The sequence below is a fragment of the Camellia sinensis genome, chromosome 5 (genome assembly GCF_055761805.1).
Source record: "Camellia sinensis isolate YWXY chromosome 5, ASM5576180v1, whole genome shotgun sequence".
NCBI classification, from domain to species: Eukaryota; Viridiplantae; Streptophyta; class Magnoliopsida; order Ericales; family Theaceae; genus Camellia; species Camellia sinensis.
Genome location: NC_138965.1, coordinates 212985290 through 213008206, shown reverse-complemented (window position 1 = coordinate 213008206; position 22917 = coordinate 212985290). Strand labels below are relative to the sequence as shown.

Here is a 22917-nt window from a genome sequence, read left to right as displayed (position 1 = left end):
TTTGTGGAACTTTTGTTAGGACTTTTTTCCAGCATAAGTTATGAACATTTGTGGCATTAGACCACAACAAAAAGTCACAGCCTAACAAGACCATACAACGAATGTTTAATGTACACTTTGGTAACTAACAATACACATTCATAAATTTTTATGGTACACACCATGTGTATTTTAGGGAAATTGAAGTATCTATTATTGATAGTATCTTTCTTTTCTTTTCTTTTTTTATCAGCAAAATGAAAGAAAAATATTATTGATCAATTGAGTCAGAACAATCTAGCAAAATACAAAAATAGTAAGAAAGGGGGAAAGTGCCGACAAAATCATAGTTTACAACCCTCATCATCTCAATTAGGTTGGCACCAAATAAAAAGCGAATCAAATGAAAGCACAAACCAAAAAAACAAACAAACCAGAAAAGACCAACAAAAACAGGGCACCTAGTTTTTCATTCCATCAACAAAAAGAAGACGAGCAAAAACCATCCTTCTAGCTAGCCACAGCACAAACAATAGAAAGGGCTTGTTTGGGGCAACTCAAAAGTTGCTCCTTTCTTCTTTTTTATTTATTTTATTTTATTTTATTTTTTTTCAGGGAAAAAAAATAAATAAATAAGAGAAGAAGCTAAGTTGTGCCAAACAGGGGTTGGTTTTTATTTATTTATTATTATTTTAAACTTCAACTTTCTTAGTCCTGTTTTTGTAAAAGTAAAAAAATGTGTATTTTTTTTCTCATCTTTTAACTTTTTACTCACAACTACACAACAAAAAATCACTTTTCAACCAAACACTCTACAAAAACACTATTACTAAAAGTTTTGTTTTGTTATCGGCCACTATTACTAAAAGTTATGATTTATTTTTCACCAAACACATTTACAACTTCTACTTAAAACCGAAATCTAAAATCACACTAAAATCTAAAGTTCACTAAAATTGAAGTTAAGCATTTCCAAACACCTACAAATTATCGTTCCAATGTCATAATAGAGATCCATTACCTGTGACCTGTTGCAACTCGAAGATGAACTCATTGATAGTGAAATTTTTTGTCTTCCATCCTTGCTTCACCCAAAAGGCGATTATGGTCTTCACAACTTCTGCTATTGATTTCCATTCAATTATCGGCTTATTATTGAAGATGCAATCATTCTTAACATTCCCCGTATTGTCCGTAAGATGGCAAAAGGACCTCCAAAAGAAGCAACCATTCCCATATTGATAATATTTCTAAACTGCATAACTATCAATGTTACTCGTCATAAGCTGAGTCACTTGATTATTTATTTTTCTACACACTCGCGCAGTGTCAATTGTATCCAACATATTAGATTGCGGTATAAAGAACCACAAGAAAGTGAGAAAATCGCCCCCGTCTGAGTTGTTCAAGATGATGATTTTTTTGCCCCTTAATTGCTGCATAGCCCAGCATTCCTAACCACAGGGATTTTAGTGTTTCCCATCCCAAGAAATTTCTGACAAAATGTTGTGCAACAAGTAATATGCGGCGTAGATTTCTGGGGTCTTGGAATTGTATGGAATAATCTTTCAACCTTCCACAAGCTTCTTTTTCATTATGTGCATCATTAAGAAACACATTGAGCTCATGGATCAAGTTTGCCAACTCAGTGTCAGATAAAGCGATGGGCAATGCTGAAGGGCACATGAGGAGAAGATACATCATGTAATGCGACAAAGTTTTGCATGTTTCCTTAATTTGGTCACCACCTCCAAAGGAGTTCGCACCTTGTTGGGAAGTATCATTCAAGTTCAAATGGTAGCACATTTCTGTTGCCAAGTAAAAAATAATGATTAGCTCGTAAAAAGCTGGGAGTTGAGGATGTAAGACCATCACGGTGGATATTAAGCTAGCTTGAGCAATCTCATCTAGTCTTGGCACATTCGGACTACTCCAATAATGAAAGTAGTTTAAAATCATCCTATATAGATTAGGAGGTACATCCACACAAGTCTAATGCATGTACCAATTAAACTTGTCTTCAAATCCCAAAGGTCTAAGTAGGCTTCTAATGCAAGAAAACCTAGCAGGCTCGTTTTTTTTAAAGCAAAAACCAAGCAGGTCAAATTGCCCTACCTTCTCAAACCGTTTCTTCTTTTGGTAAAATCGAGGGAATTTTTGTCTCAACTGGATCACCCATTCTCCTTTCATGTGCTCAATTAGCCAAAGCAATGTCCAATTAGAAGATAATATTACCATCACTGCATAAATCTCCAACACTAGAGCTCTTACAAGCAGCACCCTTGTGATGTTAACGTCAATTATGAAGTCGTAGTACTGCTTGTTATGCAACTTCTCTTTCCTGGATATTACCCAAAACAATCGTACCGACACACACATAGTACAAATAAAACTGATGCAGCGCATAACACACCCACACTTGGTATAGATTATGGATGCCTTTGTATAGAACAAATCGTACATAAGTCCCGTTTCAACCTCCAATGCATCCCACAATATGTTTCATCACTCATGAAATTGTCCCTCGATTGCATCCCATTGGACGACTGATTGGTAGGCAATTCGAAAAGAAATCTTCCAGTGTCGTAGTTCTCCATATAATGCTTAAATTCCTTGACCAACTTATGGCCCATAACTAGAGCACTTACAAATGTGTCCTCCACCGTGGTACGCCCATCAAGACTTGCAGCAATTAGATTATTATCAAACGGTACAATGTCTCCCGATTTGTCATTGCTTGCTGACCTGAGAACCCACACTCTCTCCCCACACTTAATAATTCCAGCCACAAAAGCTAGGAGTGACAAATATGAAGCCCAAGAATTTTTTCTCCAAGAAAAAAAAATTACAAAGACTGCCACGGTAGCCTGAACACCCAATACCAACAAGTGCCTCAACCACAACTGATTATCTTCCAATGAATAAGCTGTTATGTATCTAGGCCACCAAGATGCAACAAAAGCAAGGATGCCCATATTACCCCCATGACATTGTTACTGTCCTCAACATCGTGATTCCGTTTGGAACGAGAGAGATTGCCAAGGGCAAAGTTTGGTACGAGAGAGATTGCCAAGGGCAAAAGTTGCTATCGAATCGGCAGCTAAGTAGGCCAACCAAACAAAGATGTTGATCCATTTCAATGACATGTACTTTCTGCGATTGCCAAAGATAAAAAGAATGATTTGTAAAGTGAGACTAACGAGAACTAGCACTCGAATATCCCACAGGTCCCATAGTCTCCTCAACCGTTCTAGAGTCGGACCCATCATACTCACCCTTGCCTTCTTTATCAACATCAACCTACTGAGAAAAGTTATTTTTTGGTTAGACAATATGTTCCAAAAGCCTAAGATGTCCAAGAATCAACCAACACAACACAGCAACAATAATAATTCTGTTTGAATCGGAAAAAAAAAATAAAAAAATCTTAGTAATAAGTCTCATCTCATGCCAAACAGAATCAATTTAAGAGACGGACACAACAAACTCAGTCTAGGCAGTGTCAAGACTTCACATGGGTACCAAAAGATACCGAAGGTTAATATTAGGCTATCTGGACAAGAAAATCTAATTTGTATCATTGTGTTTGATCTGAAAGAAAAAATTCTGGAGGACTTTAAGGAATCTAGAATAGACTAGTCTGTGCCACTTGTTTCATCTTTTGCCTAGTAATATGGTCCCTTTGTAATTTTTTATTTTATTTTATATTTTATATAATTCTACTTGCTTTATAGGGAAAAAAAAGAGGTTACAATACATTGATGGTGCTTAAATATGCAATTTTTTGCCATTTTGGTCGTTTAAAAGTTTCAATTTTGTTATTAAAATTTTAATTTGAGTCAATTTGGTTCAATTCCAAACTGACCATCTAAGTAATTAACAGAATAGTAATAAAATACACACATGGTCCTTAAAGAATATGTTTAGTTTATTTTGGTCACTAAATTTTTTAATTTTGTCAATTTGATCTTGAAACATTCATGAAAAAAATAAAACATAACCTTACAATATTGATGGACGAAATTGACAAAATTAATATTTGAAGGACCAAAATAACACAAAACATATATTTTAGGGACCATAGTTGAAATTTATAGTTAATTCATTAACGATTTAAACGACCGTATGGAATTATACTAGTTTGACTCAAATTAAAAACTTTAGCAACAAAATTGAAAAGTAGTTTAAAAGCTAACTTTTTGGTTTTTTTTTTTTTTTGGACTTTTTTTATAAAAACAAACGTGCAAAAAAATAGAGAGGAGATGTGACTTAAATAAGCTAAAAAAACCAAAAAGCTGCTTTTAATCATATTTTCAAAACAAGCCAAAATTAAAACTTAAAGGGCTAACGTAATATGCAACGCATACTTTAAGGACCATTAGTATATTTTATATATATATATATATATATATATAAACAAAAATGAAAAAAAAATTGAAAGATACAAAAAGCCTCCATGGTGCTCCACTTGCGCATGCAAGTTTTTTTTTTTTTTTGAACAGCACTTGCGCATGCAAGTTGATCCACCTACGTAGCTGCTAAACCTAGTCAACCCGAAATAGGATCAAGGTTAAGCTCAATTCAAACTAGTTAGACCCTTAGACAAGATTGAGAGTGCATCAAGGAAGACTACTTCAAACTTTGTTTGTGTTTAATGTTTTCCCTATTCAGTATTGTGCATCAATGGCTCTAATAATTTGTCTATAATGAACCAATAATATTGAGTAATGACCACAGTTGGACAAGATTGGCACCTCACACCTCCTATCTTGTACCCAGTGGCAGAGCCACATGGTGACTAGGTCACGTGTTCCCTTCAATTTTTTTTTACCATTTTTAAGTATATATATATATATATATAAATAAAATTTTAAACAAAAATAATATTTAGAATAAAATGTCAAGGGCATTTTTAAATTTATGAAAACAATAGTGATTGTTTTATTGAAAATGAAGTGGCTATAACAAATTATATTTTTATATATGAAAATTTTGTAAAAAAATCTCAATATAAAAGTAATATCTATCATTATTGATATGTAAATATAATTAATCTCACTATATATATGTAAAAATTACTAGAGTGTTAGTTATATTTGCATGTGGAATTCACCCTTCATATGCTGCTTTACTATCGGTTGATGATATCATATGTCAATAATAATGTGATATTACTATTATATGAAATTTTTACTCAAATTTTGTAAAAAATTGATTTATCTTACCATTATATAATTTATTTTACGACTTAAATATATGACTTTTTTACATTGTCCATAATACACTAGTTACACATAATACTTGCTTTTCGATTTTCCTCAAAAATTAATTGTAATTAATAAGTACTTCTAATGATTTAATTTTTTAACTCCGTCACTTCTGGTACCTGACACTCCAACTTGTCTCTTCCTTTTATTTTTCTTAGTATAGATTGTGGACCCTTCATTTGTTTTCATCTTTTTATTACAATTGCGTATAGGTCATTATGTAATTAGATAGGTTGTGAGAAATTCCCAAAGACCACTTATTTTTAATTAGAGGGGACTAGTCTTTTTCTCAAACAATTTGATCTTGTTTTCGAACCCTATAAAGATCATTTTTCATCAAACTAATAATAAATAGTTTCTCTGTCCTAAAATGATGGTCTTTTTTGGGGAATTCAACTTTTTTTGATAGTACAATTATTACACTTTAAAAAAGTTCATTTTCTAAAATTACCCTTTTGATAGTATATTTTTTGAAAATATCAATGTCATAATTATACTTTTTATATAATTTATTAATTTAAAAGAAGGGGAAAATAAGAAATTTATATTATTTTTGTACTTGATTTTTGAAAAGGGACTAATATTTTAGGACAATAAAAAATAAAATAAGGGACTAATATTTTGAGACGGAGGGAGTAGAATAATTCTATTGGATAGTTCCTACAGTGATCTTTCTCTTGGAAACAATCGTTTGGATTGCCCCCCCATGCGGTTACCCCTAAAAGAAGGTTTAATAATATTTTTAATTTTGAAAATATGTGTTTCATCTAATTTCCATTAAATTTACGTAACAGAACAAAGAATATTTTCATCGCATCACTTTTTTTAGTTACATCACTAAGTCCCCTAACTATGTTTTTTGTCTTATTTTAATATATCCAATTTTTTTATCGATGTGATCCCCAAATCCGAATTAATCAAACGGATTAATAACGCGAACAGTGTGTTTGGTTTGAGTTTTCTGGATTAAATTTTTTGAAAATTCAGTTTTTTTATTTTCGTGTTTTTTTTTTTGTTTTTAGTAAATATTTTTAAAAATTTAAACATTTTTTTTACTTTTTTAGATGCACCTTACTTAGATGTATCTAAAAAGTAAAAAATTTGTGAAAAAATATTTTAAAAGATTAATAAATACATAAAAATACAAAAAAATGTACTGAATTTTTATAATTTTTTTTGTATTTTTATATTTTTGGTATTTAGTGAATTTTTAAAAGATTTTTTTTATAATTTTTTTACTTTTTAGGTGTCTAAAAAGTAAAAAAATTACGTAAAATATTAAAAAAATTTAGTAAAAACAAAACAATACGAAAAATAAGAAAGTAAAATTTTCTAAAAAATGATTTTGGAAAAATAAAACCAAGCAAGCTTAGTCCCCAAAATGTGCATTGTGTATCAATTTTGTTCTCAATGTTTCAATTGTGCCGATTAGTTTTTAATGTACTCAATTTGTGTCAATGTTGTCCCTAGCTTTGTCAAAGTAATTTTATTTCCATACACCAAATCTTCTCAGGACACACACATGATGAATTTTTTCAAGGACAAATCTTTATCTTTTCTAATTTCTCAATACACATCCAAACCTCTAAGGTTTGGTTAGATATCAACCTTGGAGCAGATCTAAGGTTTGCACTGCGATAAAAAAAAATTGTAGAGGTTAGAATTGTAGTGGAGAGAGTCGTAAAAGTTAAGGTTTTGAAAAAATGGTGGGCAGCGAGATTAGGTTATGGAGGTCTAGACTAAAGCATGGATGGGTTAGGAGTGGTGGTGGTGGCAGTAGAGTGCTAAGAGTCAGTGATAAACTCAAAAAATTAAATCAGAGAAGACATTTATTAATTATGTAAATCAAAACACAAAACATGCAGCGGAAAAATATTTAGATCATACCTTTAGATGATAGAACCTCGTGGGTAAATCACGTGCTTCCAGAGTCTGATAAACCAACCCAGCAGTGAAGTGATATCACAGATTGAATATCACCCACACAAATCACAATGCAAATGACTTGATCGTTGTTCTTTTGGGAGAGAGTCAGTATATGGGTAAAACTCAGATCATACGTTGTTTTTCTCTCTTAATCACCCATAACCCATATACTAGATATATAATATTTTATTATTATCTATCCATATCAGTAATGGAGATAATATCTGTATCCTGAGTGGTTATCCTAAATAGGTTTGAATTCCATTTCAAAACCTATTTGGATAAGATTCAAATTTAAATTCAAATGGTCATGTCACATGGGCGCCCATTACTAACATCTCCCACTCGCACATGAGTTGGCATGACACTGCCACATCTCTATCTCAATCTCCCAAAAATAAACAATCTCATACTAGCCACTGCACCATGCGACTGCTGAGAACACTTGCATGTGGGAGCTCTATACTAGAAACTCAAAATGAGCCAGCATAGAGACATCAACCCAAAAAGAACAGAAATAGTGTCTCATATACCCCAGACCCATCTAATTACACCGGTCCAAAAAACATCTCTATCCCTCAAAAGAGCATGTTTGACCCTCTCAATTCTTGCAATATATTCACACTCAATTCGCCTCTCATACAGAGCGATGTGAGTTGCCGGCAGTGAATATACAACAGTGGTGTAATACTAGATGATCTTCCCTTTGCACTCATGCCATTTAGTTTAGGATTGACCGCTTTCTCAGTGATGTCCCTTAAGGCCGAATCATACATGACCGCAGGCAACATACCAAAGTAGCAGAACATTAATCCCTTACCTTATGACATAGTCAAAAGTCACAAAACGGTACATAGTGAAGTCATATCAATAATGACACGTAAGACTCACACGGTGAGGAAGCAGGGATCCATTCTCTCACCTCATTACTCGGTCGCTAAGCACATATAGTATGAATACATGCTACGGTGGAGTAACTCTTCCATAAAGAGTGACGTCATACTCGATACACCGTACAGATATTAGTCTAGTCGCTTTCTAGCGCCTAACCTGAATTCTCTATTTGCTCGCCTTCTTGGCGCCAAATGAGATCTCGCATCTGGCTAATCATAACAGGCACAACATGGAAAGTGGGTACTAACATCCATGTTTGGTCCTTAACACGACCTCATCTTGGTTATAACCAAGGCGACATACATAGTGGATGATTTAAGCCTCTCTTGGCTCCAAATAAAAAAAAACCACCAGTCTCATCCTTACTTGCTCCCAAGCGCTAAAGGCGATTGCTCGTGTGAGTGAGCCAATCTTGCCTGCTGACATCATCATCTGCTAATCATTATGACACAAACCATAATAGTGTCAACATCCCATCATCTCAAAATAAGTGATCGATTTTAAAAAAAATGATCACAGCTTGCGCAATTATAGATTCCAAACATAAGCCTTATCAGCACCTCTTGCGATAAGTATATACAACGTAATCCACCATGTGCGCCTCACATGAAGTAATTTAAGATCACTACCTCTTGCGTAATAACCTCTCTAAAGATATTTTGGTGACCAATTTGCGTTCATTCTTAGTGCGCCCAACTAGCACAGATGCGCCCAACTAGCGCATTGAATCTTACAAGGAGCAAATTAATATGCTTCTAATAAAGCATTTTATCCACAGTCTAATGAGCAAGGTCAATGTCTAAACAACTCAGTTGACCATTTACCAAAGATAACACTTATCATGCCGAATACGCCTACATAGCGTACTTTAGGCTCCCACAACAAAGAAAAGATCAAGGAATATAGGTCATCTGTTTCTCCCAAAGACAATCCGAGGATTCACTCAATAGCTAAGGCTTTGGCTTTTACCGATAGGTAGGTTAATGGATTTGTAATTTTGCATCTAGAATCATTCTAAGATATTCTCTATGTAAGTCATCGAAGACAAACCGAGAATTTTCCTAAAACAATCCCTAAGGATCATACATCCAAGCATATAAATTACATCACCCATGTCCATCATATCTAAAATAGAGGACTGCCCACCCTAGGTGGCGACAACCTTATAAATTCCTGGCTCATAATGACTAAGTAAGGAAAAACTTCTTTTGGACCATTGATCATGCCTCAGTGGTCTTCATCGATCATCGTTGGCCTATCATGGCTTGACGAAATCTAAGAACCACTATTTGGATAACTGTTTTAGGCTGTAAAAGATTTATTAGAGCTAGCAACCTTTTTGTGCTCCTAACTTTTCACCATAAAAGCAGAATGTAAATCCCTACGGATCTACTTATCCAATTCTCTAACGAGAATGTTGGGTCACAATGTCCACAAATCAATGTTCCGAACTTATGTCAATCATAGCCTAAGTCAAAATAACCTCACTCCCCAGGAGGAAGTCTTCTCATGGTTTACACTTTCCTCAATGGTGCGACTTTTCGGTATCTAGCGAGCCTTATGCCTCAACAATGACTATCCAAATTACGCATAACTTTATAACAGTTTTGCGTCATAATGGAAAGTCAACCAAATTATAAAAAATGGTTAATCCTCAAAGACTTTGTCTTAAACTGCGCAACATTGATCCACTTTCTAAAAATAGGGGACTAGAGCCTTGGGCATTATCCTAGGCTCTTTATCATCTTGCGGAGCAATCATAAATGTTTCCCTCTCAATCACCCAGTGATGACGTGGAAAATTTTCACATTCGCTACCACGCAACTAAGAATGTAGAGTATTCTTCTCTAATGGAGTAATCCATTAGTAGGCACATCGCTCCCACTGTCCCTAGGATATTGAAAATTTCTTTTCATTCTCAACTAGGCTACATAGAGCGCTATGCTTGGAATTCTCCATCTTATAGAGTTCCGAAAACTCTATTCACGTCACCTTTACTAATAAAACTTTATGTGACTTAGTTACACTACCACAAAGCTGCTTACCTATATGCACATGACCCAGAGGGTTTGCATGACCGCATACAATAATGTGCCACACGACCCTTTGTGTTTACAAGACAACACACAATAATGTGCTATAGAACCCTAGGTCTTAACTTCACAATCTTATGAGAAGTAACATAAAGATAAGCTGCTTAACGGTTACAGATCGCCCATAGATGGCTCTCTACGAACCTATTACTCAAAATTGGAGTGTAAAATCTGATATGGAGGGCTCTTAGTTAGGGATATAGGTAACAAACAAGTGCAATTTCCAATTGGGAAACTTTTTGCGCCATTATCCACCTAACATTAACAATATTTAATTCCTTATTCTCTACTACACCATTGTGTTGTTGAGTACTAGGAATAATCAATTTTCTAAGCATCCATCTCTCTTCACAGAGTTTTCTAAAAATAACTCAAATAGATACTCGCCACCTTGGTCAAAACTAAAAGCATGAATGCTGTTATCTAATTGATCTCAACCTCATATGTGCAATGTCAAAAATCATCTCAAAACTTTTGACTTATGGGAGATCAAATAGTCTTGACTCAGATGCGTATCGTGATCTATAAATGTGTCGAGATTGAGGCTTAGTTATCATACCCTTACACATATCTAGTCACAAAATATCATAGTGGACTAAATGCGCCAAAACAAATGACCTTCTATGGCTTTCCTACTTACTTGTGCGCATCCATTGTGAACAAAGTTACACATTCATATAAGAATAGGATGTCATAAGCGAGTGGGCCCGATAAGGCCTACTCAAACCATGGTGTCATCATCTCATTAATGTGATTAAGTATAATAAGCCACTGGTTCATGACCAATGTCATAAACTAATTCCAATCATCTTAATTTATGAGTTCTCGAAGACAAGTTTTAAAGGTTTAGGCCCAACTAGGTAATGACTCACGACAAAGTCATATTTACTAGATCATAAAAAGGATGTCATGGAGATATCAATTGCGCCTATGTCGCAAATTTAACTAGTAAGTGCTAATCCCCTGCACCTTCAAGTCAATTTTATTCTCCATACATCTAGTTGAAAGATGACGATACTCCTCTTGCCATATCTATTTCTCGCTTCATAGTTACTTGCAATTAATTCTACTATCCATAAGAAGGAGAGAATAAGCTATCACCTATGGAAGCTCCTGAAGTAACTTAAGCGCGAATGAGGCTAAAGAGTCTAATTTCAACACAATGCTCTCACAAGCGATGCGTCAAATTCTTAGAGTCACAACAACCTTGTCGGCCTTGACCTTTTCATTACTATGCTGCAACGTTTGCACTTAGTGATAAATGTTATTCAAAACGTTAGCCTAGTAAAGGAATCACACAAAGAAGCCCTTCCTCATGTCTCACACTCAAGTGTGGAAACAGTAAGTGTCCAGACTAGGACGAGTCGGCAATGCTAATAGATTTTGCAGCCACTAAGCGCTAATCTTTTCACTTAGTGTTAATAGATTTTGCAGCTTCTAAGCGCTAATCTTTTAACTTCACGTGATATTTCAACGCACACTATTATAGTGCATGAAATTTTTGCTCCATCCACTCCCAATAATTGGGTAGAGAGCAAAACACTGCTCAAACTGGCTACTCGTCTTACATTTAATGACTAATTTATTTAAGCTCGCATTTCTTGGATGACGTGACTCATGAATGTTACTTCATCCAATGATGTAACATTATTTACAAGTCAAATTACAAAGTCAATCCGCGCAGCTCAATAGTCAAGATCATATACAGATCTATTGAGGGCTTACTAATTTTATAACTCCAAAACTCGCCAACCAAAACTACGTAGCGTGCCGTTAACCATAGCGCACACATTAGTTTTTATTATGCCAAACAAGGCAACAAAATCACGGCGACTTTGAGTCATGTTTTCTTACTTTGGCTCAATTAAGACTTGACCTAAAGTCTCCAAGACTTTTGCTCATCTAAAGAATGGGATTACATTGTTCACATTTGAACATCTCTACTAAGTCTAGGTTAACCAAATTAACTTCCATAAGCTAAATCAATTTAGAGAGAAATTCGCATTAGGATTAATTTGATTAGCATAATATAATTTTGCTGCAAAAATCTAAATTAAATAGTGACAATATTACACAAGTCGCAAGATCGAAAATCCGCTATGCTCGTAATCATCTCTTGCTCCACAAGTGACAATTATCCAAAATTTAGTTTAATTTATGCGCAAAATATTGGTTTTCGGGAGTTAATCTACAAAGATTTCTCTCAACCGAATAACCTCCCACTGACTATGGCATATACAAAGCATGATAAATTCCATACAATAGCATCTTAATGTAAATTTACAAATAACTCATGCTATATTTATTTAATAATGGAATTCAAATAAATAAATAAATAACTAATCATGCTCCTCTAATTACAACATATTACAAACCCAAAAAAAATATGCTGTATTTAATATTCAGATTATGCCATAATTAAAGTGCACATCATTTTGAAATTTTCTAGAATTTTTCTGAAATATTTTGGAATTTTAAATAACTAATAAACACACATAAAATTAGAAATAAAAAAATCCAGAAACTGATAAACTGAAACAATATTACCAGTAGATAGTAAAACATTTCAGAAGTCTACAATAAAAATTTCAACCCCAGAAAATTATTTATGCAATACCAGAATCATTTTAAAGCATAAAAAATGAATTATTAACATAGAAAAAATATTTTTTATTTTCGTAAAATTTAGAAAAATTAATTTTGAGTCTAACAGTACCAACCATGCTTAAAACAAAGCTATAACGAATAAATTATGGCCAATTAACGCAATTCAGAATTAAAAAACAAACAAACGGAGCCTTAAAGCCAAGCCAGGCGGGAAAAACGGCTCAGCTCGGCTCGCCGCCGCTCAGCGCAACTCGGCGCGAGTCGGCTCAAGGAACGGCTCGGTGTGGCTCCGCCCGCGGCTCGACGCACGGCTCAAACGCGGCTCGGCGCTCGGCTCCAGCACGCGGCGCGCGTGCGAGGCGCGGACGGCGTGCACGTGGACAGCGCCGCTAACGCGCGCGTGATGGCGCGTGCAGGCGCGTCTGTAGGGGATCTGGCGCGTGTGGGCGCGTGGGAGCGCGTGGCTGCGGCTCACGGCGTCAGGTGGCGCGTGGTCTGCACGCGCCGTCTTCCAGGGTGTTTTCTGGTCCGATTTTTGTACTGTCGAACTCCTTTTTTCAAAATAAAACCGTTTATGGTATGAAAAAAGGCATTAATGAACATAAAAAAAAAATATTTATGCTCTTAATCTAATCAAAGTAGATTTTTTTTTCTCCTTTACAAACATTCATGTATATAATGTAAACATAGACATGTAAAAATATATACATGATTAAAGGAAACACGAAAATACCCATGCATGGCTCTGATACCAATGTAAATCAAAACACAAAACATGCAGCGAAAAAATATTTAGATCATACCTTTAGATGATAGAACCTCGTGGATAAATCGCGTGCTTCCAGAGTCTGATAAACCAACCCAGCAGTGAAGTGATATCACAGATTGAATATCACCCACACAAATCACAGTGCAAATGACTTGATCGTTGTTCTTTTGGGAGAGAGTCAGTATATGGGTAAAACTCAGATCATACGTTGTTTTTCTCTCTTAATCACCCATAACCCATATACTAGATATATAATATTTTATTATTATCTATCCATATCAGTAATGGAGATAATATCTGTATCCTGAGTGGTTATCCTAAATAGGTTTGAATTCAATTTCAAAACCTATTTGGATAAGATTCAAATTTAAATTCAAATGGTCATGCCACATGGGCGCCTATTACTAACAAATTATAACATAGAAAATTTTTACTAAAATATTTCATATAAATTTTTACGATTAACTTCAAAAAAGATTAAAAAAAAAGAAAGTAATCTTATTTGTAACTTATGTATCATGAACAATATTAAAAATGTCATGGATATAAGTTTTAAAATAAATTATATAATGATAAAGTAATTTTTTGTACAAAATATAAGTAAAAATTCAATATAATAGTAATACCACGTCATCATTTACATGTGATATCATCAACCAATAGTAAAAAAACACATAGAGGATGAATTTCACGTGTCAAATATAACTAACAATTCAATAAATTTCATATCTTCATTGAGATTAATTATGTTTGCATATCAATAATAATAGATATCACCATTATATTAAAATTTTCATAGATAATAATATAATTTATCGTAGTCTTTTTATTTTCAATCAAAACAATCATTATTGTTTTTATAATTTAAAAAATGTCATTGGCATTTTAATCTAAATAATAGCTTTATCAATTTTTTTATTTAAAATATTTTCTTTTATATTTGCAAAATATATATCTATATAATAAGAGAGGAAGGATTTTGAAAATGTGTAAAATGTATGAGAGATACATTTGTATCAATGGTTGAGATCTTTCCTGATCAGCATCTAACGGTTGTCTCTCAAACACTCCTCTCATTTCTACCCAAGTGTATCAAACACTCCTCTTCTTCTGTGTCTCACAGGTTTGCCTCCCACCTAACCCTTCTCCCTCTCTTCTTCTTGATTTCAAATGGGAGTCGAGTGTTCTGTAAATCCTTCTTGGTACCTTCACTCGCTTCGACTGAACTCATTCGATTCAAGTTTTTCAGAGCTCGAACTTCCTCATCCAACCCTTCTAGGGTTTTTCGAATGGCCACCGAGCCTCCTTCTTCATCCTCATCATCACCACCACACTCCGATTCATCCTCGGTCCCCGCTTCTCCTGCCATCGATTTTCTCTCTCTCTGTCACCGTCTCAAGGTATTCCTCATCCAACCCTTCTATGTATATATGTATCGATTCTCTCTCGAATATCATTGCCTAAATTTGTGATTTTATTTTTTGGGTTTGGGGGCTTTTTGGGGCTTGATCAGACGACGAAGAGAAGGGATGTTGAGAATCCAGAGTCCATAGCCGATCGTATGTATCGAATGGGGTTGATGGCTCTCAAATAGGAATGCTGATTGATCTACATCAAGTTGGAATGATGCTAAGGTATAGTTACACAGTTTTCTCTACATCTACCCCCCCGCATCCTTGGTGTTTGGTTCTGGTGATTTGTCTACTTATTTTTTTATTTTTTATTTGTTGTTTTTTTGTTAGCTGTTGGCCACATTGGGATTGTTTGGGTTATTTGATTCAACTTTTCATTGTTTAAAATACTGTTATTCAAAATCCATAAAAATTTTCCTCTCTTTTTTGTTTGTTTGTTTAAAATTATATGTGGTGAGGTCAGATTTTTTGTTGGTTTCAGATTCTAATTCTGTCGGAACTGCTCGCTCCCCTTCTCTTTTTGTCTCGAGTCGATCACTTCGCTCACTCTTTTCAAACTAAAGGTAAAGACCACTCTGTTTAAATAGATTAGAAGTGAGTACGTTGTTGTCGCCGCTGTAGGTAAGCTCCATGTGCATGGAGTTCATTGTTTAATAAAATACCAATTGTGAATTTGTGAAATGTCAAGTATAATAATTATAGCTATTTGTCCCCAAGGTATAAACGTTGTTGTAAACTATGTCAAGTTGTAATTCAAATATTGTTTTGCTATTTTTTTTGTCTTCACTAATAGAATTCAAGTGTTTTCAGCAACAATTTCAGTCAAAACACATCTATTGCATTAAGCTCTGTATTCGTTACATAATCTGCGATCAAGTTGGTTATTGACTTTGAATTTTGTATTCATTACATAATATGCATCTAAGTTGGTTGGTCTGAAGCTCACTTTGAATGTCCATATCATTCTTCTACACAAGTCAGAATATACAATGACAAAAGCAATTATAGCCTTTGTTTTTAGGAGGCAATTGTAATGGGGACAAAGGCGGCTTAACTACTAGACCACTTAATTCATTGTCTATGGCTTAATTCATATGATTTCTACAGAATTCTGCATATGATTTCGACATGGTTTCAGTTTTAATTTTGATTTTGAAATGGATTTGAATGATTTCGGTTTTGATTTTGAAATGGGTTTGTATGATTTCAGTTTTGATTTTGAAATAAGTTTTCAAATCTCTGTATTTTGGTATTTATGTATTTCTATGTATTTCTATTTATGTATTTTGATTTCGGATTTGTATGATTTCGGTTTGTATGTTTGCGGCTCTATATTTTGGTTTTGAAATAGGTTAATCTTTTGGTCAGTTTACCAAGGCTAATCTTTTTTAATATACTCCAGGAAGCAACTGAATTAGCTATATACATACCAATCACCTTTCCAGATTATTTCTAGATAAATTGTAATTCCAATATTCAAAAATCATCCCATAAGAATGTCTACTCCTACAGTATTAACTCAATTACTCATCCCTAGCAAACTCTAAGATCCTGAAAAAAAAAAAAAAAAATAATAATAATAATAATAATAATAATAATAATTTGAATCATCAACTAAGAAAATATTAGGTGTATTATATAAAAAGATTTTGTATATAAAAATTGTGCATAAATTCAATTTTAAACAATCTGGTTTGTTTGTTTACTTAATTTGTGTGCGTGTGTGTTTAAAAAAAAAAACGGTGTTCCTATTTTTGTGTTTATGTGTTTATAATTTATTATGTTTTCATATAATTTATTATGTGTTCGTATTTTGGTTTGTTTGTTTGTTTGCACTATCACAAATGTTCGCAATTTTTTAGACTTAACCAACGAGAAAGAGGTCGGTAATTTTGTGTTCGTAATTTATTGCACTGTAGATCGGTAGATCGGTCGACGCAACCAACAAGAAAGAGGTCGGTATCCTCTTCAAAATTTTCCTCCCTTTTCTACGCATATCCAAGGTTTCTCTCTTTGTTTTATGTGTGTCTCTTTGTGCCTTTAGAGATCGGTATCTAAGGTTTCTTTGTTTTATGTTCTGTAAAATGCCTCAAAATTTTTATTTGGGTTTTCGTTGGGTGTCTAATTTTTTATGTGATTTGTTTCTCATTCGGGTTTGATTGTGTGATTTATATGATTTATGTGATTTATGTGATTTATATTATGTGATTTTTATGTGATTTATATTATGTGAACCTATTGTGTGATTTCTGGTAAAATTTTATGTGAACCTATATTATGTGAACCTATTATGTGATTTCTGATTTACAAAATGGGTTCAGATTATCAAGTAAATTAAATAAGGAATGTTGAAAAAAATTTGATTGTGGAGTGAATTATTTTATTGTTCCAAATTTTATACCGTTGGGTTTAGTGATTGTGGAGTGGATTTGATTTTATCTATAATTAAATTTTATTGTTCTTTAATTCTGTATTTGTGAAAGGAGATTATCTGAAGTACGGACCGAGCATGGTAGAACTGAGCCTGGGTGTTCTTATAGATATTATTGATGAGGAATGGATGCAAGACACTCTTTCTGATGATGGTAAATGGGTTATAGATATTCTTATTAACTTTATTCTTCATTTTTTCGTTTCCCTGTTTTCAAATTTACAAGCATACTGTCTTTCAGTCTGTCTGCATGATTTTTTGAATGAAAATTTTGTTGAAATTGCATTTACTTCACTGTTACAGATCTTGCATTACCACCAGTGATGATTTCGCGAACTGACGACACTGAAGAGTCAAGTAATGTCTTCCAACTACATAGTAACTTTCATTTGTCTGATTGCATTTGGAAATTTGTGGGTTTCCATTATTTTGCTGTTTAGGGTAGTATGCTTTAGTGCTTGATCATCAAATGTATAATGTTATTGATCAATTGAAGGTTTTGATTGCACAATATGATTCTAACCCGAAGATGGGTTGGAAGATTCTATGGGTTATTGAGAAATGCTAGAGTCCCACAATTTATCCACAATGACATGTGGCATTGTGTTGTTTTGGTTTTCTGGTATGGGCTGGCTGGTTGATGAAGTCCTTATCTTTAAGAGTTGTAAATGCTAACAAGATAGTAAAAAAGGAAAGGTAGGTGGAATGGTTAATTTGGTTACATTGAGGGAACCAAAATCTGTAATGAAAATACACCAAGGTGCTAGGGAATTACTCCACGCACTATCTCATTATTTACTTGCGTATGCAACAGGCCTCAATACAATGGTAAGTCCCAACAAAATAGGAAAATTCCTTACAAGTAGTTGACAAACTTAAATGAGTTACAAATCAGGAGATAAGATAACCTACCTGAATAATTAAAAATTAGGAAAGAATAACTAAAAATCTAAACAGAAATTGTGTAGACCTCCTAATAAAAAGAGAATGTATCAACTCCTCCCCCTTAAAATTTGTTTGTTATTTCTCGGCTGATTTGATTTCCGTCATGTGAATGGTCATGAGTTGATTCAGAAATCAAATGGGCTTTGCTTTTTTTTTTTCACAATTAATCTATATAATAATCATGGCAAATGATACCAAATAGGTTCAGAATCCCAAGTAATTTTGAAAAAAATATGTGATTTTGTGGACAGAATATATTGTTTCTGTCCATACCTCATCATTTTTTTCCTTATGTATTTTGATTTCAGTTTCACAATTTGAAACTACAACATCTGTTTGAGTCTCATCTTTATGTTCATTTCATCTCATCTCAACTGTCTCTCTCAATTACAATTTGTTATTTTGATTTTAAAATTTTCAATACTTATGTTTCTTATGTAATTTGTTTCTCATTTATATTGTCTCAATTAAAATATGTCTCTTCACCCCTCTATATTTTGTGTGTGTCTTCATGCATACACCATGTTCGGTAAAATGGCTCAATTAAAATAGTTTATATAATTCTAAACTTATGAACACCATGCTAGCTGCTTATTTTAAAATAGTTTATATAGTTTATTAAAATAGTTTATATACCATGCTAGCTGCTTATATAATTCTACTTGAGAACATATAATCTTATGAAAATCCCTCAAAACATTTTTTTTTTTATGAAAATCCATCAAAACATTTTTTTTTTAATTTTTCTTTTTTGGCTTTTTTTGTTTTATGTCTCTTCGTATGCATTCACTATGTTCTGTAAAATGCCTCACATAGGTCTCTGAAATATTTTTCTAAAATGGGTCTCTAAAATGCCTCAAAATTTTTATTTGGGTTTTCGTTAGGTGTCTAATTTTTTATGTGATTTGTTTCTCATTCGGGTTTGATTGTGTTTCTCATTTATATTATGTGATTTGTTTCTCATTTGTATTGCCTCAATTAAAATGTCTCTTCACTCCTCTATATTTTGTGCATGTCTTCATGCATATACCATGTTCGGTAAAATGGCTCAATTAAAATCTATATAACAATGGAAGGATGATTTTGAATTCAAAATTAAAAATGTGTATGTGTCAAAATGTGGATCATTAGATTACTTCAATCCAAGGATTAAAAATGTCTCATTCTCATTTGTCCTACAAAGACATTTCAATGGTTGAGATCAATTACCATCAACATCTAATGGTCCAAAATGTCTCTCACCTCTAATGTGGCTGAAAATCTCTCTCTCATATGTACTCATCTCTGCTCAAAATCTCTCTTTCAATTTTCAAATTTTGAACACACCTCTCTCTCTACCTCCATCGAAGCCCATTCCCTTGCCGGAGACCCAACCCCGAACCCCAATTACTCTCTTCCTCCCTCTCTGTCTCTGCCATCCCTCTTCGTTAACAGTGGCAGCCCCAAACGCCCTGCAAAAAGAAGAATCTAAAGGTGAGCAAACCAATCTTATTTGTTATCTTCTGAGAGTATCTAAACAAAGGGGAAAATAGAAATGTTAATAAGCTATAAAATTGGCTTATTCTCACTGAAAAATTAATGATTTGTGTTTCCTCACTTTGTCATTACATATTGATTTGCATGTGGGTGTGATTTGCAGGAATTCGGAGAATCGGAAGTCGGCATCAGGTTCTCCAGAGAAGGAAGACAGGTACTACACCACGAGAGGGTCAGTGGCTGGGTTAGGGTTGGGGTTGGATGAGAATGGAAAGGCCGGTGGTTCGATTATGATGGATGGAGGAGAGAGAGTTGGTGGTAGTGACGGGGATGAAAACAGAGGAGAGATTGTTTGGCCGAAGCTGTATATAAGTTTGTCGAGTAAAGAGAAAGAGGAGGATTTTATGGCCATCAAAGGCTGTAAACCTCCTCAGAGGCCTAAGAAAAGGGCCAAAATCATCCAAAGAACATTACTTGTAAGTCTCTCTCTCTCTCTCTCTCTCTCTCTCTCTCTCTGTGTTTCCCTGACTTTGTCTCTGTCTGCGTGTGATTTTATGTCTCTGAAATTATTACCTGGGAATGCAAAGGAATTCAATTTCAGTTATATGATCTGGGTTTTCTTTTTCTTTTTGGCTAAGATAAAATAAGATAAGAAGAAAAGAAAAATCAGCAGTGATTTGGGTGGGTTATGATTCTTTCTAATGATTTGTGAATTTGTGGTTGGATGTGGAAACAGTTGGTGAGTCCAGGGGCATGGTTGTCAGAGATGTGCCAAGAGAAGTATGAAGTAAGAGAGAAGAAGAGTTCTAAGAAGGTTACCCCCCACCCTACTATTTTTTCTTCTTCACTTTTTTTTTTTGGTTGGTTGGATGGGGGAATTTGTCATCCCAACTTAAACATTATTAAAATCAAACAACATGATTAACATACCTCATTACTTTTAACGAAAAATTTGACAATAACAATTTAGTTCAATATCATAAAAAAAAAACAATATGGTAATTGTTTAGGCTTTTTTTTCTCTTATTCTTACCTTCCCTTTCATAATATCTACCTTCTTACCTTTGTTCTTTATCTTTGCCAGATCTTTAGACCATCTCTTTCCTTACTTTTTACTTTCTAGCTTCATTCGATTCGGTGCACTCAACTTATAAAGGTTTTCCTGCACCAATGTCTTTAAGGTAATGAGATTTCATATCCTGGAACCAGAATGATTACTGGAAAAAAAGAAAAAAGGTTGAGAGTTAAGAATATGGTATATACTTATTAAGTAGAGATTATGGTATGCGTTGTGGGTAGACCCATGCAAAAATCATTAGCACTTTCAATCTCTAACTACTGCTTTTGGTGATTTGACATATAGATTCATGCTAATGTTATTCTTAGTTTGATTATTTTTCTAACATTCTCTGTGATTTTGAAGATTCCTATTACAAACATGGTTAGATTTCTCAAGTTTACTGCTAATTGATGGATTTCAGATTTGGTATTTATAGATGGATTTCATATTTCTCAAGTTATAAATATGGTATTTATAGATGGATTTCAAATTTGTGGGTACTTACAGAAATATTTACAGAATTTGTTGGTTTCAGATTCTAAGAATTTTTTACAATGGAGTACTTGGTTTTTTACTTCTCATAAATTTGAGAAGTAATTTTGAAAGGAAAAGAAAAAAAATAAATGAAATATAAATAAAATATAATTATATTTCATTCACGTTTTGTCTTTTCTTTTTAAATCTCTATTCAAATCTATAATTCAAATACAATATACAAATAATAATAATAATAATAATAATAATAATAATAATAATAATAATAATAATCCATAGGAGGACAGGATGCCAAATCTGAAGCTGCTTCTACATATGAAAGAGACCCTATCATTTGGGAACCTTAAGAGATGGCAAAAGAATTGACTTTGACTTGATGGATACAATACAACATTATGGATAACTTTGTGAGAAAGACTCTCAGGTGTCCTTTTCTTCTCACATTGGCTAATCTGGTTTTGTAAGTATATCTTCACCTACACATCTACCTTTACAACTATGCATTCTTATTTTTCTATTCAAATAATAACAACAAAAAATAAACAAATAGAAAACTTAATGCATTATGTTTTTCAACATCATGTTTCACTAGAGCATCAAACCACAGCAACCCATAAAACCCCAAGTCTAAGATATACTGCCGTTAATTTAGTGAAGAGATACCTAGAAAGCAAAGGCAATAATCTGAAAACATTTGATAGAAAAAAATGGGGGTAAATTACACTAACCTCCCTTGAGATTTGAAAAAAAAATACAACAAATTTCACAATTGTAACATAATTACGAAGACATTCCTTATAGAATCTGAAACCAATGGAGTACTTGGGTTTTTTAACTACTTGGGTTTTTTTACAATGGAGTACTTGGGTTTCAGATTCACAATGGAGTACTTGGGTTTTTTTAACTACTTTCATGTTGTTGCTCTGTAAAATATTCTCAGTCATTATGAAAGACGTGAATATCACAAAGGGCTTAACATTCTCTATGATTTCAAGAGCAGGGTTATCTTTTCTTTGTTTGGTTTTTGTTCTGTTATTAATTTGTATCTGTGTTGACAATGTGTTGTGTTTTTTGGTAGTGTTTGCATTGGGTAATCTATTATTATTGTGCAACATTGTTTGTGTTTAGTTTGAATTGGGTGGTTTATGAAAAACCTTTTAATAGTGTGACAATGCGTGTGTTTGTTTTGAATTGGGTAGTCTCTTTTAATTATCATATTGGCTCTTTTCTGTATTTTACAGGTGAATGAAGACTAGAAGCGAATGGTAATATCGGCTCCCTTTTATAGGTCTATATTTTTTTAAGGTTAAGTTTTTCTTATCTCTCTAATGATTTTGTATTTATTGTTCTGGGAGTTACAATATTAAACTAAACGTGCACTTCTTTGATTGATGAGTGTTGAAAGAGTGGCAATCTCGAGTGAGCAACAATTTGTGCATACTTCGTTCAATTTGTTTGAAAAGATATGACAATCTCTTTCATCTTTATCCTAAATGGCATCCAAAGTGGTAAACTCACATGAATTTTATAAAGTTTTTATGTTTCACATTTATCTTAGTAGTG

The 22917-nt window shown here is 33.6% G+C and overlaps 1 protein-coding gene across 3 annotated transcripts; it reads left to right on the top strand.

The window, feature by feature from the left end:
• Positions 1 to 13925: 13925 nt before the first annotated feature.
• LOC114282757 (uncharacterized) lies at positions 13926 to 22642 on the top strand. 3 transcript variants are annotated; one of them, XM_082871426.1, is made up of 5 exons: positions 13926 to 14935; positions 15049 to 15169; positions 19963 to 20275; positions 20536 to 20613; positions 22596 to 22642. In XM_082871426.1, the coding sequence occupies exons 2-5, from the start codon at positions 15132 to 15134 to the stop codon at positions 22608 to 22610; spliced, it is 444 nt and encodes a 147-aa protein (XP_082727552.1). In that variant the 5' UTR covers positions 13926 to 14935; positions 15049 to 15131; the 3' UTR covers positions 22611 to 22642. The 3 variants fall into 3 exon arrangements, with proteins under 3 accessions (XP_082727552.1, XP_082727551.1, XP_082727550.1); XM_082871425.1 differs by lacking the exon at positions 22596 to 22642 and adding an exon at positions 21634 to 22581; XM_082871424.1 differs by lacking the exon at positions 22596 to 22642 and having other exon boundaries at positions 20536 to 20932.
• Positions 22643 to 22917: the final 275 nt, after the last annotated feature.